We start from the raw sequence: 13,134 nt of genomic DNA on the forward strand, positions 1-13,134 counted from the left end.
GGCTTGTGGACTTATCTATACATCAACACATTTTGAGGAGCACCTTCATGCATACTGTGTCCAAAACACAAGGAAGTGGGTTGCCTTCAAACCAGGGGATGAAGCAGATTTCCATCCACTAGATGCAAATACAGATGTTAATGACAACCTGTTCATCACTCTGCACAACAAGCCACTAGGTCATGGCGTCCTAGAAGACTGACACAGAGTGAGCAAAACACAACACTACATAAAATAATGTCATTTGTTTCTTTTCTTATCAAATAATAATTTATATTTCTTTTGCTTTGAAGAAAATGACATTGATGGAGCGACCCTCACATTACTAACTGAGAGGATGACGGAGAGATTGTTCCCCTCAATAAAAAGACAAGCTCAGTTCCTTAGGTGCCTTCAGGACCTGAAGTCATCGTCATCGTCATTGTCATCTTTGTCTTCATCTTCATCAACAACAACAACAGATGAAACCAGGTAAAATGCTGTGAATATACTGCTATTCTTGTCATTTGCTGGGAGAAACTATGTCTCAGTACTAGTTCCAGTAAGTTCAGTGCTACTTCACAAAGCTCAGCCTAACACATGTCTGTATCTTTCCATATTTCACAGACCTCATGATGAGCAAACAGCTAGTGCTTCACTGCAGTTTGTTTTCCCCAAAACCCTAAGGGATGCACTTGACGCGAAGGATCCAGAGTTTCTGGCCCCTCAGAGAACCAAGATTAAATCTGTTCTTATACAAGCTCTATATGACACCCTCAGCAACAAAACTATGTAGGTTCCTTTATAATTTGTATGGACAATTACTGCACATTGTAGCTTTTAGTTGAGATTTTAAGCCACTTTTTACATTGGGGATGCCTGCAGACATATCAGAATACATACCTATCTTAGGTTTACTGTTGCTACTCTCACTCGGAGCCTCCACTGATGTGTAATCTTGCTATAGAATGTACAAACATTTAAAACTTGTTCCACTTACTCTTCAACCCCCCCCAAAAAGGTATCCCTCAGCCAAACAATATACGGAGATTTTAAGCCGGTTCACACGCAAGTATCCCTTCATGCGGGAGAAAGTTGGTTCAGGACATGTGAGTAAGCACAAAATTAGGCTGTTAGTATATGTTCACATTCAGCTCCATTGTAAGGATATATCTACTGTAACTCCCCTGTCTTGGTTGCAGGATGCTTTACGTGACTCTTTAAAAAACAAATTGAAAAAGGAAAGGCGACCCCTTATTGGTGACTCGATGGTGCAACAAATGCGTGCAAAGTTTGCTGTGGCAGAATCTGGAAAGAACCATAGTTTTCCGGGTCAACCAAGCCAGCTTTTCCACAACAACAGGCCCACTGTATGTATGAGTAATATGGTGCTATGATATTTGAGTCTTTGGAAACATATGGAAGAATCATCCTATCTTTAATCAAGTGTGTGGATTTTCAGTTTGAGAGCATGATTTCATTCCTCTTCAGTGATACAGCTCCTTTTCATGTTCAGATTTATTCTCCTCGTGCTCACATTTTGTGCTAGCACTGAGATGTCTGCTCTGACCAGTGATGAATTATATTGTAACCTATTTTTGTTATGGCAGCTCTCACAGACACTTCATACTGTCTTGTCCAGCAGGGGAAACTTTGCTTGTCCACTGGTGAATGGCCTCTGACCGTCGCTCTCTGTCATGCAGTAGCTCCTGGTCAAACAATACAATATCTGACAAAGCTCCGCTGAGAGCTGCCATAACAAAATAGGTTACAATATATTTGTACAATTAATCTTAAATCATCCTAAAAAGGTTATCGTAGTTGTTATTTTAATGAAATATTATAGTACAAATTGTCAATGTTAGAAGGAGCTTTAACGTTGTCGGTAGCGGCGTTGCGGTCGCCATCCAGCTCGTCCTTGGAGGGATGGGTGGGCTGGTGAGCACCATGGATCTAATACATCCATGTTGAGCACACACTAATGTGCGGGTAGGAGGAGCAGGGAGACTGGGCTTGAGCTTGGTCTCCAACATAGTGGTAGCAGAAAGATAACACAAGACGAAGGTTACAGAGAGGATGATTCTTCCATATTATATAACTTTTTAAAAAACATGTACACCTCATCATAATGGTTACCTCTTACTATATTGCTTGTCATTTTTCTTGAATGCATATAGGCTCAGGAGAGTGAAGAATGTAGAGAGGATGAAAGGAGCATTGAAGCTCATATCAATGAAATGTCTACAGAGATGCTTAAGGTACACCCAGATCTGAACTCTTTAAAGGAGAGAATGAGACGAACCTATGCATACCGAAAGACCTTCATGGCAACTGCCAAGGCAGAGGAAATCATCGAAAAGTTTCCCGCCCTGAAGCTTCCTAAAATAGTTGGTATCTTCAAGCATTGAATTGACCATATTTAATTGTATGTGTATTATTTCATTTATGATCATCAAGTATTTTGAGATGACACTTTTTATCCCTCCTTACAGCTTCTGTGGGAGACGAAGGAGCAATTCCTTGTAGAAGCTGATCGCAGAATGGTCACAAAGCTGGATCGAATGGCAACGAAGATGGTTCAAAGAGCATCTATGTGTGACCTAAAGGACTGCTACCAGAGGGCAATCAATGCCTGCCTGAATGATTCAGTAAAACGGGGTATCTAGGGCTTTATGTGTATCTATAAAAGCCACAATCTGTATTTCTGAAAACAAAAAATATTACAGAATAATTTTATTTCCTCAGGACTCATTAGGGATGCAGCAATTCTACTGCTGCCTTCCATTTTCAGAGAGGAGTCATCCTTTCTATACACTCTACTGGAGGTAAATACTGCATTTAAGGTCAAGATTTAGGAATTGGCATTATCCATATTATGGCAACATTGAGTCATTTTGCTGTTTTCACAGCAGGTTTTATTTACTGACATGTATCTGTTTTTATTGCATAGGAGCCAAGCGTGCCTACTCCAGCAATCATGCTCCATAACACACACAAGGGGAACCCTTTGCAGGCACAAAGGATAACCCTATACCTGGACGGTATACAGGTTTTGACTGAGGACAGCAGCATGGACATATCATATGCTATGAGTGCATTAATGTCACTCTATTTTGTTTTTGCTGTCCAGTACCCAAAGGAACTGAGAAAAACTCTTATTTTCATTGAAATATTTGTGTTGGGGATCAAGGACCACAGTGTTGTACCCATTTCAGTGAAGAGACTATACAACTGTGTCAGAAGTGGGGAGTAGTGAGTAGATGTGTTGCAGCATGGGATTTCATGCTTTATGTTCTTGTTAATGGTCAAATTCCTGCTGCTGCCTTTTGTTTGTACATATTGATAAAAAAAATATCCCTTATTTAATACATATTTTGGACCAATACATTTTGTTTGATTTTGGCATAGTGACGTCTCTAGATTTCCATTATTGTTACAATACGTAACATTTTGAGTACTTGTTACATTACACTGAAAAGTATTTCAACATTATTTAAATCAATGTGAAAACTTTGTGGGATTCCCTCACTTTCTCATGATTCTGTTCCACTGTCACAATTAGTACATAAAGTATGTACACTGATTCTTTACATTGGACCATGCATTATTTTATTGTTTGTAGATAGCTTACAATAAGGCGCAGTAAATGCAGTAAGTGCACCTTGGATTGATTGAACTAAAACTATTTTGTGTCTCTTTCTGCCATGTCACCATTGCTGGAGATTTATTTACACAAATTCACCTACTGAGGACAGCATGATGTGTCTGGCCTGTCACGTTGCTGATTCCACTGGACCTATGCTGACTTTTGACTGTTCTCCCCTGGGACCTACACAGCCTCTCCTGTTTTGTTGGACTATCTTTAAATAAATAGTTTTTTCATTAAAATGTTTTGAATGTTTGTTCAATGTCAACATGATAAATGACCACAATATAATATGAACTAAACTGATCTGTAGAATGCAATATGATTCTTTATAGAACCCTCAGAAGACAAGACGGTTATCGGTGACAACCTTTGAAAAGGGATGTTTTTAGAACACCCTGTGTCAGGTCTAGATGAAACCCTTGAAACATGAAAGAGTTCTTAGTGGAACTCCCTGTGTGGGTTCTAGATGGAAACCCTTGAAACATGAAAGGGTTCTTAGTGGAACTCCCTGCATGGGTTCTAGATGAAACCCTTGACAAACAAAAGGGTTCTTAGTGGAACTCCCTGTGTGGGTCCTAGATGACATGACAAAATGGCGGCGCATTGAAATGCAGCAGCTTGAAGACGCTCTTGGGAGTGTAGAGCGATTTGGCAAAAAACACCCGTCATTTCTGTCAATTTCATGGCTGGCTCAAAGCGTGAACACTCTGTGATCACATACGACCGACAGACAATTTTGGATGTGGATAGATCGGGTCGTTATAGACTGAAAGATGCATGTACGGTGGACCTCCTCGCTAGCATGGGAATATTTCGCGGGCTACATCGAGCGGCCTTTGTAGCAGCGGAGTCAAGTACTAGCGGGGACCGTCAATGGAGGAGACGTAAGCGGTGTGAGTGGAAGCAGAAGCGGGGATGCCGAGCAGGGCTAACAACAAAGGCTAATCCTCAAAGAAGCGTGGAGTGTCCGGGTAAGAAGTCATTTAAACTAGAACTAGCCGGCGCCAGGCTGGATAATCCCTGCACACATAGCAATTCTCTTAGAATAAAACAACTCACATAATGTTTTTTCTTTTGTGACCGTGTCAGAGGCAGACATACATTGTACTGAGGTGGCTAACTATGATGCGTTCAGTTTATCGCAGCATCAAGCAAACAATCTGAAAATTCCCGTCGTATCAATTCCTAGATATGGTCGAAACTATTTAAAGTGCACTACGCATAATAAACGCAACATTATTAATATTGCTACCTCGGATAATTTCAACAAACAATCCTCAAAACAGCCCACTACCTATAATATGGGCTTTTTAAACATAAGATCATTATCTTCCAAAACGTTATTAGTTAATGAGGTCATTAGAGACAACAAACTTGACGTCGTTGGTCTCGCCGAGACCTGGCTCAAACCAGACGATTTTTTTGCGCTAAATGAGGCATCTCCTCCTAACTATACGAATGCACATGTTGCCCATCCTCTTAAAAGGGGAGGGGGTGTCGCACTAATATACAATAAAAACTATAATTTTACACCTAACCTAAATAATAAATATAACTCGTTTGAGGTGCTCACTATGAGGTTTGTCACACCGCTACCTCTCGACTTGGCTGTTATCTACCACCCCCCTGGGCCCTATTCGGACTTCATCAGTGAATTCTCAGAGTGTGTTGCTGATCTAGTGACGCACGCCGACAATATAATCATAATGGGGGACTTTAATATCCATATGAATACCCCATCGGACCCTCCATGCATGGCGCTCCAGACTATAATTGATAGCTGTGGTCTTACACAAATAATAAATGAACCCCCGCATCGCAACGGTAATACGATAGATCTAGTGCTTGTCAGGGTTGTCACCACCTCTTAAGTTACGATACTCCCGTACACTAAAGTAATGTCCGATCATTACCTTATAAAATTCGAAGTTATGACTCATTGTCAACAAACTAATAATAATAATAATAACTACTCTAGCAGCCGCAACATTAATGCTGCCACAACGACGACTCTTACTGACCTACTGCCTTCGGTAATGGCACCATTCCCAAATTATGTGGGCTCTATTGATAACCTCACTAACAACTTTAACGACGCCCTGCGCGACACCATTGATAGTGTAGCACCGCTAAAGCTAAAAAGGGCCCCTAAAAGGCGTACCCCATGGTTTACAGAAGAAACTAAAGCCCAGAAATGATCATGTAGAAAGCTGGAACGCAAATGGCGTGCGACTAAACTTGAGGTTTTCCATCAAGCATGGAGTGATAGTTTAATAACTTATAAACGCATGCTTACCTCAGCTAAAGCTAAATATTACTCAAATCTCATCCACCTCAACAAAAATGATCCTAAATTTTTGTTTAGTACAGTAGCATCGCTAACCCAACAAGGGACTCTTCCCAGTAGCTCCACCCACTCAGCAGATGACTTTATGAATTTCTTTAATAAGAAAATTGAAGTCATTAGAAAAGAGATTAAAGACAATGCATCTCAGCTACAACTGGGTTCTATTAACAGATACGACTGTATATACGACGGACACTGCCCTCCAAAATAGTTTCTCTCTCTTTGATGAAATAACATTGGAGGAATTGTTAAAATGTGTAAATGGGACAAAACAAACAACATGTTTACTTGACCCAATTCCTGTGAAACTTATCAAGGAGCTTTTTGTATTATTAGGTCCATCAGTGTTAAATATTATAAACGTATCACTTTCCTCTGGCACTGTTCCCCTAGCATTCAAAAAAGCGGTTATTCATCCTCTACTCAAAAGACCTAACCTCGATCCTGATCTCTTGGTAAACTACCGGCCGGTGTCCCACCTTCCGTTTATCTCGAAAATCCTCGAAAAAATTGTCGCACAGCAGCTAAATGAACACTTTGCGTCTAACAATCTCTGTGAACCTTTTCAAACCGGTTTCAGGGCAAATCACTCTACGGAGACAGCCCTCACAAAATGACTAATGATCTATTGCTAACGATGGATTCTGATGCGTCATCTATGTTGCTGCTTCTTGATCTTAGCGCCGCTTTCGATACTGTTGATCATAATATTTTATTAGAGCGTATCAAAACGCGTATTGGGATGTCAGACTTAGCCTTGTCTTGGTTTAACTCTCGTGCGGAGTTCCCCAGGGTTCGGTTCTTGGCCCTGCACTCTATAGTATTTACATGCTGCCGCTAGGTGACATCATACGCAAATACGGTGTTAGCTTTCACTGTTATGCTGATGACACTCAACTCTACATGCCCCTAAAGCTGACCAACACTGCGGATTGTAGTCAGCTGGAGGCGTGTCTTAATGAAATTAAACAATGTATGTCCGCTAACTTTTTGCAACTCAACGCTAAGAAAACGGAAATGCTGATTATAGGTCCTGCTCAACAGCGACATCTATTTAATAATACCACCTTAACATTTGACAACCAAACAATTAAACAAGGCGACTCTGTAAAGAATCTGGGTATTATCTTCGACCCAACTCTCTCGTTTGAGTCACACATTAAGAGTGTTACTAAAACGGCCTTCTTTCATCTCCGTAATATCGCTAAAATTCGTTCCATTTTGTCCACAAGCGATGCTGAGATCATTATCCATGCGTTCGTTACATCTCGTCTCGATTACTGTAACGTTTTATTTTCGGGCCTCCCTATGTCTAGCATTAAAAGATTACAGTTGGTACAAAATGCGGCTGCTAGACTTTTGACAAAAACAAGAAAGTTTGATCATATTACGCCTATACTGGCTCACTTGCACTGGCTTCCTGTGCACCTAAGATGCGACTTTAAGGTTTTACTACTTACGTATAAAATACTACACGGTCAAGCTCCTGCCTATCTCGCCGATTGTATTGTACCATATGTCCCGGCAAGAAATCTGCGTTCAAAGAACTACGGCTTTTTAGTGATTCCCAGAGCCCAAAAAAAGTCTGCGGGCTATAGAGCGTTTTCTATTCGGGCTCCAATACTATGGAATGCCCTCCCGGTAAAAGTTAGAGATGCTACCTCAGTAGAAGCATTTAAGTCTCATCTTAAAACTCATTTGTATACTCTGGCCTTTAAATAGACTCCCTTTTTAGACCAGTTGATCTGCCGTTTCTTTTCTTTTCTTTTCTACTCTGCTCCCAACCCGGGGTGGACCGCTAGCCTGTGCATCGGATGGGGACATCTCTACGCTGCTGACCCGTCTCCGCTCGGGATGGTTCCTGCTGGCCCCACTATGGACTGGACTTTCGCTGATGTGTTGGACTTTCACAATATTATGTCAGACCCACTCGACATCCATTGCTTTCGGTCTCCCCTAGAGGGGGGGGGGGGGGGTTACCCACATATGCGGTCCTCTCCAAGGTTTCTCATAGTCATTCACATTGACGTCCCACTGGGGTGATTTTTCCTTGCCCGTATGTGGGCTCTGTACCGAGGATGTCGTTGTGGCTTGTACAGCCCTTTGAGACACTTGTGATTTAGGGCTATATAAATAAACATTGATTGATTGATTGATTGAAATACCAAAGGGTTCTTTGTGGAACTCCCTGTGTGGGTTCTAGATGAAACCCTTGAAATACGAAAGGGTTCTTAGTGGAACTCCCTGTGTGGGTTCTAGATGAAACCCTTGAAACGTGAAAGGGTTCTTAGTGGAACTCCCTGCATGGGTTCTAGATGAAACCCTTGACAAACGAAAGGGTTCTTAGTGGAACTCCCTGTGTGGGTTCTAGATGAAACCCTTGAAATACGAAAGGGTTCTTAGTGGAACTCCCTGCGTGGGTTCTTTGTAGAACCTCTCATGGGGGGTTCTGGGTGGAACCTTACACACACAGTTCTAGGTATAACCCTTCATGTTGGGTTCTAGGTAGAACCCTCCAAAAGGGTTCCACATGGAACCTTTATAAAAAGGTTCTACCTGGAGCCAAAAAGGGTTCTCCTATGAGGACGAGCCGAAGAACCTTATATGGTTCTACTTAGCACTTTTATTTCTAAGAGAGTAAAAAAAAAAAGTGCCATGTATATTTTTAACATACTGTGTCAACAAAATAGTCATTAAAATAAAGTGCATTCAATTTAAATACAAAATAATAAAACAGATTATTCTCTGAATAAATTTACAGATAAGAATCTAAACAATAATGCTGAAAACTATACCATTTGTAAATATGTACATTCCTATTTGGCACAAGCATTTCTATAAAACAAAGCAAAGTACAAACTATCAAACTATGTACTAGTACAATCATTATTATTTTTTAATAACTTGAGATTTAAAAATGCTTTACCATCTTTCTTTATTTCACCAAGAAGTGAACTAAATTCAAACATGTAAAAGTTCTGTTGTTAATAAATCAGTAGTAACAGACATTGAGAAGGTGTAGGATTAAAAATAAATTTTGCTTAATCCAACTCCTTTCTGGATATGTTGAATTGTGCAAATTTTATCTACGTGATTTAACTTGTTGGGCATGTCTGAAACATATGAAGTTGGTAGAGTGGCTGTGCCAGCAATCGGAGGGTTGCTGGTTACTGGGGTTCAATCCCCACCTTCTACCATCCTAGTCACGTCCGTTGTGTCCTTGGGCAAGACACTTCACCCTTGCCCCTGATGGGTGCTGGTAGCGCCTTGCATGGCAGCTCCCTCCATCAGTGTGTGAATGGGTGAATGTGGAAATACTGTCAAAGCGCTTTGAGTACCTTGAAGGTAGAAAAGCGCTTTACAAGTATAACCCATTTATCATTTATATACCGTATTTTTCTGAGTGTAAGTCGCTACGGAGTATAAGTCGCACCGGCCAAAAATGCATAATAAAGAAGGAAAAAAACATATATAAATCGCACTGGAGTATAAATCGCATTTTTTGGGGAAATGTATTTGATAAGGTGGCGACTTGTCCAGGGTGTACCCCGCCTTCCGCCCGATTGTAGCTGAGATAGGCTCCAGCGCCCCCCGCGACCCCGAAGGGAATAAGCGGTAGAAAATGGATGGATGGATGGATGGAAAACCCAACACCAAGAATAGACATTTGAAAGGCAATTTAAAATAAATAAAGAATAGTGAACAATAGGCTGAATAAGTGTACGTTATATGACGCATAAATAACCAACTGAGAACGTGCCTGGTATGTTAACGTAACACATTATGGTAAGTCATTCAAATAACTATAACATATAGAACATGCTATACGTTTACCAAACAATCTGTCACTCCTAATCGCTAAATCCGATGAAATCTTATACGTCTAGTCTCTTACTTGAATGAGCTAAATAATATTATTTGATATTTTACGGTAAAGTGTTAATAATTTCACACATAAGTCGCTCCTGAGTATCAGTCGCACCCCCGGCCAAACTATGAAAAAAACTGCGGCTTATAGTCCGAAAAATACGGTAAATTATACCAAACCATAGCATTATAAGATAGTGTTACAAATCCCACAATTTTAACATGTTTATGTCTTCATGCTTCAATGATAATAATTTCAAAATATATTCTGTAATTGTTTAATATTTTTCCAGCAAACATCTCTAGCTAAAAAAGAAAGAATGAAAGAAAGAAAGAAATAATGAGTAAATTATCTTGCCTTCGTTATAGTGCAGAGAGATGGCACTGGACTTCATGGTAATTCCTCTCATCTGCTCATCTTCTCTGCTGTCCAAATACCTGAGCTGAGAGATTACAACATCGAAATATGAAAAACTACATTGGGATATGATGCGTTTACATTAAGTATGTCATCGTGGTCCACATAGAATACATCATAGCCACACAGACAAATGAATTTATGTTATGTTACAAAATGATGTTTCAACCTTTTCCAATCAATATTACCATTCAGACAGTGCACACTTGCTAACAATGAAGAGTGGAGAGACCCTTACACTTCCAAGATGAATACAAGTATTGATAGATAATCCATTAAATTAGGTGTGTTAGAGTTGTGGGTTTTTATACAACAAATCACCAAGGACTTTAAAGTAAAAAAGTTAAAGTACCACTGATAGTCACACACACACACTAGGTGTGGTGAAATTACTATCTGCATTTGACGCATCCCCTTGTTCCACCCCCTGGGAGGTGAGGGGAACAGTGAGCAGCAGCGGTGGCCGCGCTCCGGAATCATTTTGGTGATTTATATAGATAATTATGTATGTATAATGTATACATATAATAATGTATTATAATGTAGATTTACATAAGGACTGTAAAAACATACCTTCCCCGCGAGCCTACTGGATATAATGCCATTACTTGCCAATAAGCAATCCGCCAGAGTAGTTTTGCCTGAGGAGAAACAAAAATAAGAAGACGACAAAACTCTTCATTGTCACATGTCCAACTAGGTACAGCGAAAATGAGTCTCTGCATTTGACCCATCCTCTCTTGAGGAGCAGTGGGCAGTCTTCAACACAGAATAATCTGACTTTTTTCAAAACATTTTACTGACTATGGAAAGACCTTGCATTGAGCACATACGCCACTACATCGAACTTCTTAATACGAAAGTAGGTACTGCAACAGTGAGGAAAAACACTATAATTATAAAACTATAATAACTATACATTCATATAGCGTCCTTGGACGTAAAATTGTTTATATTATAAACACATGTCGGGATTTCTACGTATACATTATAGTAAGTAATAGTAGAAGGCAAATAGTGACTTATTTATACACAGGTTTTGTTAGAACTCACCGTGGTCAACATGTGCCAGGATGCAAATATTTCTTATGTTCGCAGGATTTTTCTGCAGTGAAGTGATTTTATCCAGGCTGGTATGTCTCATGATTACCACAATTCACACAATGGCTAAGTGTTACAGCAAATAAACAACATGTAGCATAGTGTAGGCTAAACTAGCAAAGGGGTTTTGACAGTATGTTAGCAACGACAGGTGATGCGAACCCGTTGCTAGTTTGCTAGTTAGCTAGTCAGGTGGCAGAGCTACTATGAGTCATAAGAGATATTAAACACAAAAATTGTAATAATTCCACACGACAACAAACTGCCGAATATCACACAACTACGTTTGATAAAGTGAAAGAGCTGAAAGAAATGCAAACATAAACAATTCACGTGGATAGCCAACAACTCATGCTGTACTTCCGGCCGTAAGACGTCATGTCAGGTTTTCAATGCCCATTGGATAAAAGTTGTGTTGCATTCAAGACAATCTGAAACTAACCTTACCACGGCTGTCTCTTGTATTTCTCTATGTTAAATAATAGTCATACGTTTTACTTTGAATATTTTAGTGACTGTAACTCACTTAAAAGTTTATATTGTCATTTAATGTCATACAAATTATATTATTTTAAATGACTTGTTCTCCCCCGGTAGCTTTTCGAATCGACATTGTCATTGAATGCAGCAGCACATTCTCATGCACACTGGAGTCACTGCTCGGTTACGACAGTTGATAACAGGCATACTTGCCAACTTTGAGACCACCAAATTCGGGAGATTATATATATATATATATATATATATATATATATATATATATATATATATATATATATATATATATATATATATATATATATATATATATATATATATATATATATATATATATATATATATATATATATATATATAAAATAAATACTTGACTTTCAGGGAATTCTAGCTATATATATATATTTTTATTTTTTATTTTTTTTATTTTATATATATATATATATATATATATATATATATATATATATATATATATATATATATATATATATATATATATATATATATATATATATATATATATATAAAATAAATACTTCACTTTCAGTGAATTCTAGCTATATATATATATATATATATATATATATATATATATATATATATATATATATATATATATATATATATATATATATATATATATATATATATATACATATATGAGTTCAAACCCCGGCCGGGTCATACCAAAGACTATAAAAATGGGACCCATTACCTCCCTGCTTGGCACTCAGCATCAAGGGTTGGAATTGGGGGTTGAATCACCAAAAATGAATCCCTGGCACGGCTACGCTGCTGCCCACTGCTCCCCTCACCTCCCAGGGGGTGATCAAGGGGATGGGTCAAATGCAGAGGACAAATTTCACCACACCTAGTGTGTGTGTGACAATCATTGGTACTTTAACTTAACTTTAACTTAATATATATATATATATATATATATATATATATATATATATATATATATATATATATATATATATATATATATATATATATATATATATATATATTCAGTGTTCATTTATTTACACATATACACACATAACACTCCTCTCTACTCATTGTTGTATTTGAAAGTGCAATGCTTTGCAGCCAGTAGCAAAGCCTTTGAAGAAGCGTATGGGCAGTGTAATATTCTGGGTTTGGGTCTATAACCAGGCGAGGTGACGATGTTACGTGTCTTTACTTCATTCTTCAGAACCGACTGCCACACTTGCATTAAAGATGTGCTATTTGGATTTACACTGTATGAAAAAAAATTTGAAAAGG

At 38.7% G+C, this 13,134-nt stretch overlaps 2 protein-coding genes across 2 annotated transcripts in view; one reads left to right on the top strand and one right to left on the bottom strand.

Annotated features, from left to right (window-relative positions):
- efl1 (elongation factor like GTPase 1) overlaps positions 1-11,748 on the bottom strand; it is a 125,269-nt gene extending 113,521 nt beyond the window's left edge. Inside the window, exons 1-3 of the mRNA XM_062030057.1 lie at positions 11,314-11,748; positions 10,834-10,901; positions 10,201-10,285 (exon numbers count right to left, since the gene is read on the bottom strand). Of these exons, the coding sequence (XP_061886041.1) occupies positions 10,201-10,285; positions 10,834-10,901; positions 11,314-11,404 (244 nt within the window). The 5' untranslated portion in view covers positions 11,405-11,748. The remainder of the gene's footprint in view (positions 1-10,200; positions 10,286-10,833; positions 10,902-11,313) is intronic.
- LOC133665241 (uncharacterized) lies at positions 1,045-3,125 on the top strand. Its single transcript, XM_062070491.1, has 6 exons — positions 1,045-1,088; positions 1,182-1,349; positions 2,157-2,366; positions 2,472-2,627; positions 2,725-2,804; positions 3,110-3,125. Exons 1-6 carry the CDS (start codon positions 1,062-1,064, stop codon positions 3,123-3,125), a joined length of 657 nt encoding a protein of 218 aa, XP_061926475.1. The 5' UTR covers positions 1,045-1,061.
- Positions 11,749-13,134: the final 1,386 nt, after the last annotated feature.

The sequence above is a fragment of the Entelurus aequoreus genome, linkage group LG02 (assembly GCF_033978785.1).
Source record: "Entelurus aequoreus isolate RoL-2023_Sb linkage group LG02, RoL_Eaeq_v1.1, whole genome shotgun sequence".
Classification (NCBI taxonomy): Eukaryota; Metazoa; Chordata; class Actinopteri; order Syngnathiformes; family Syngnathidae; genus Entelurus; species Entelurus aequoreus.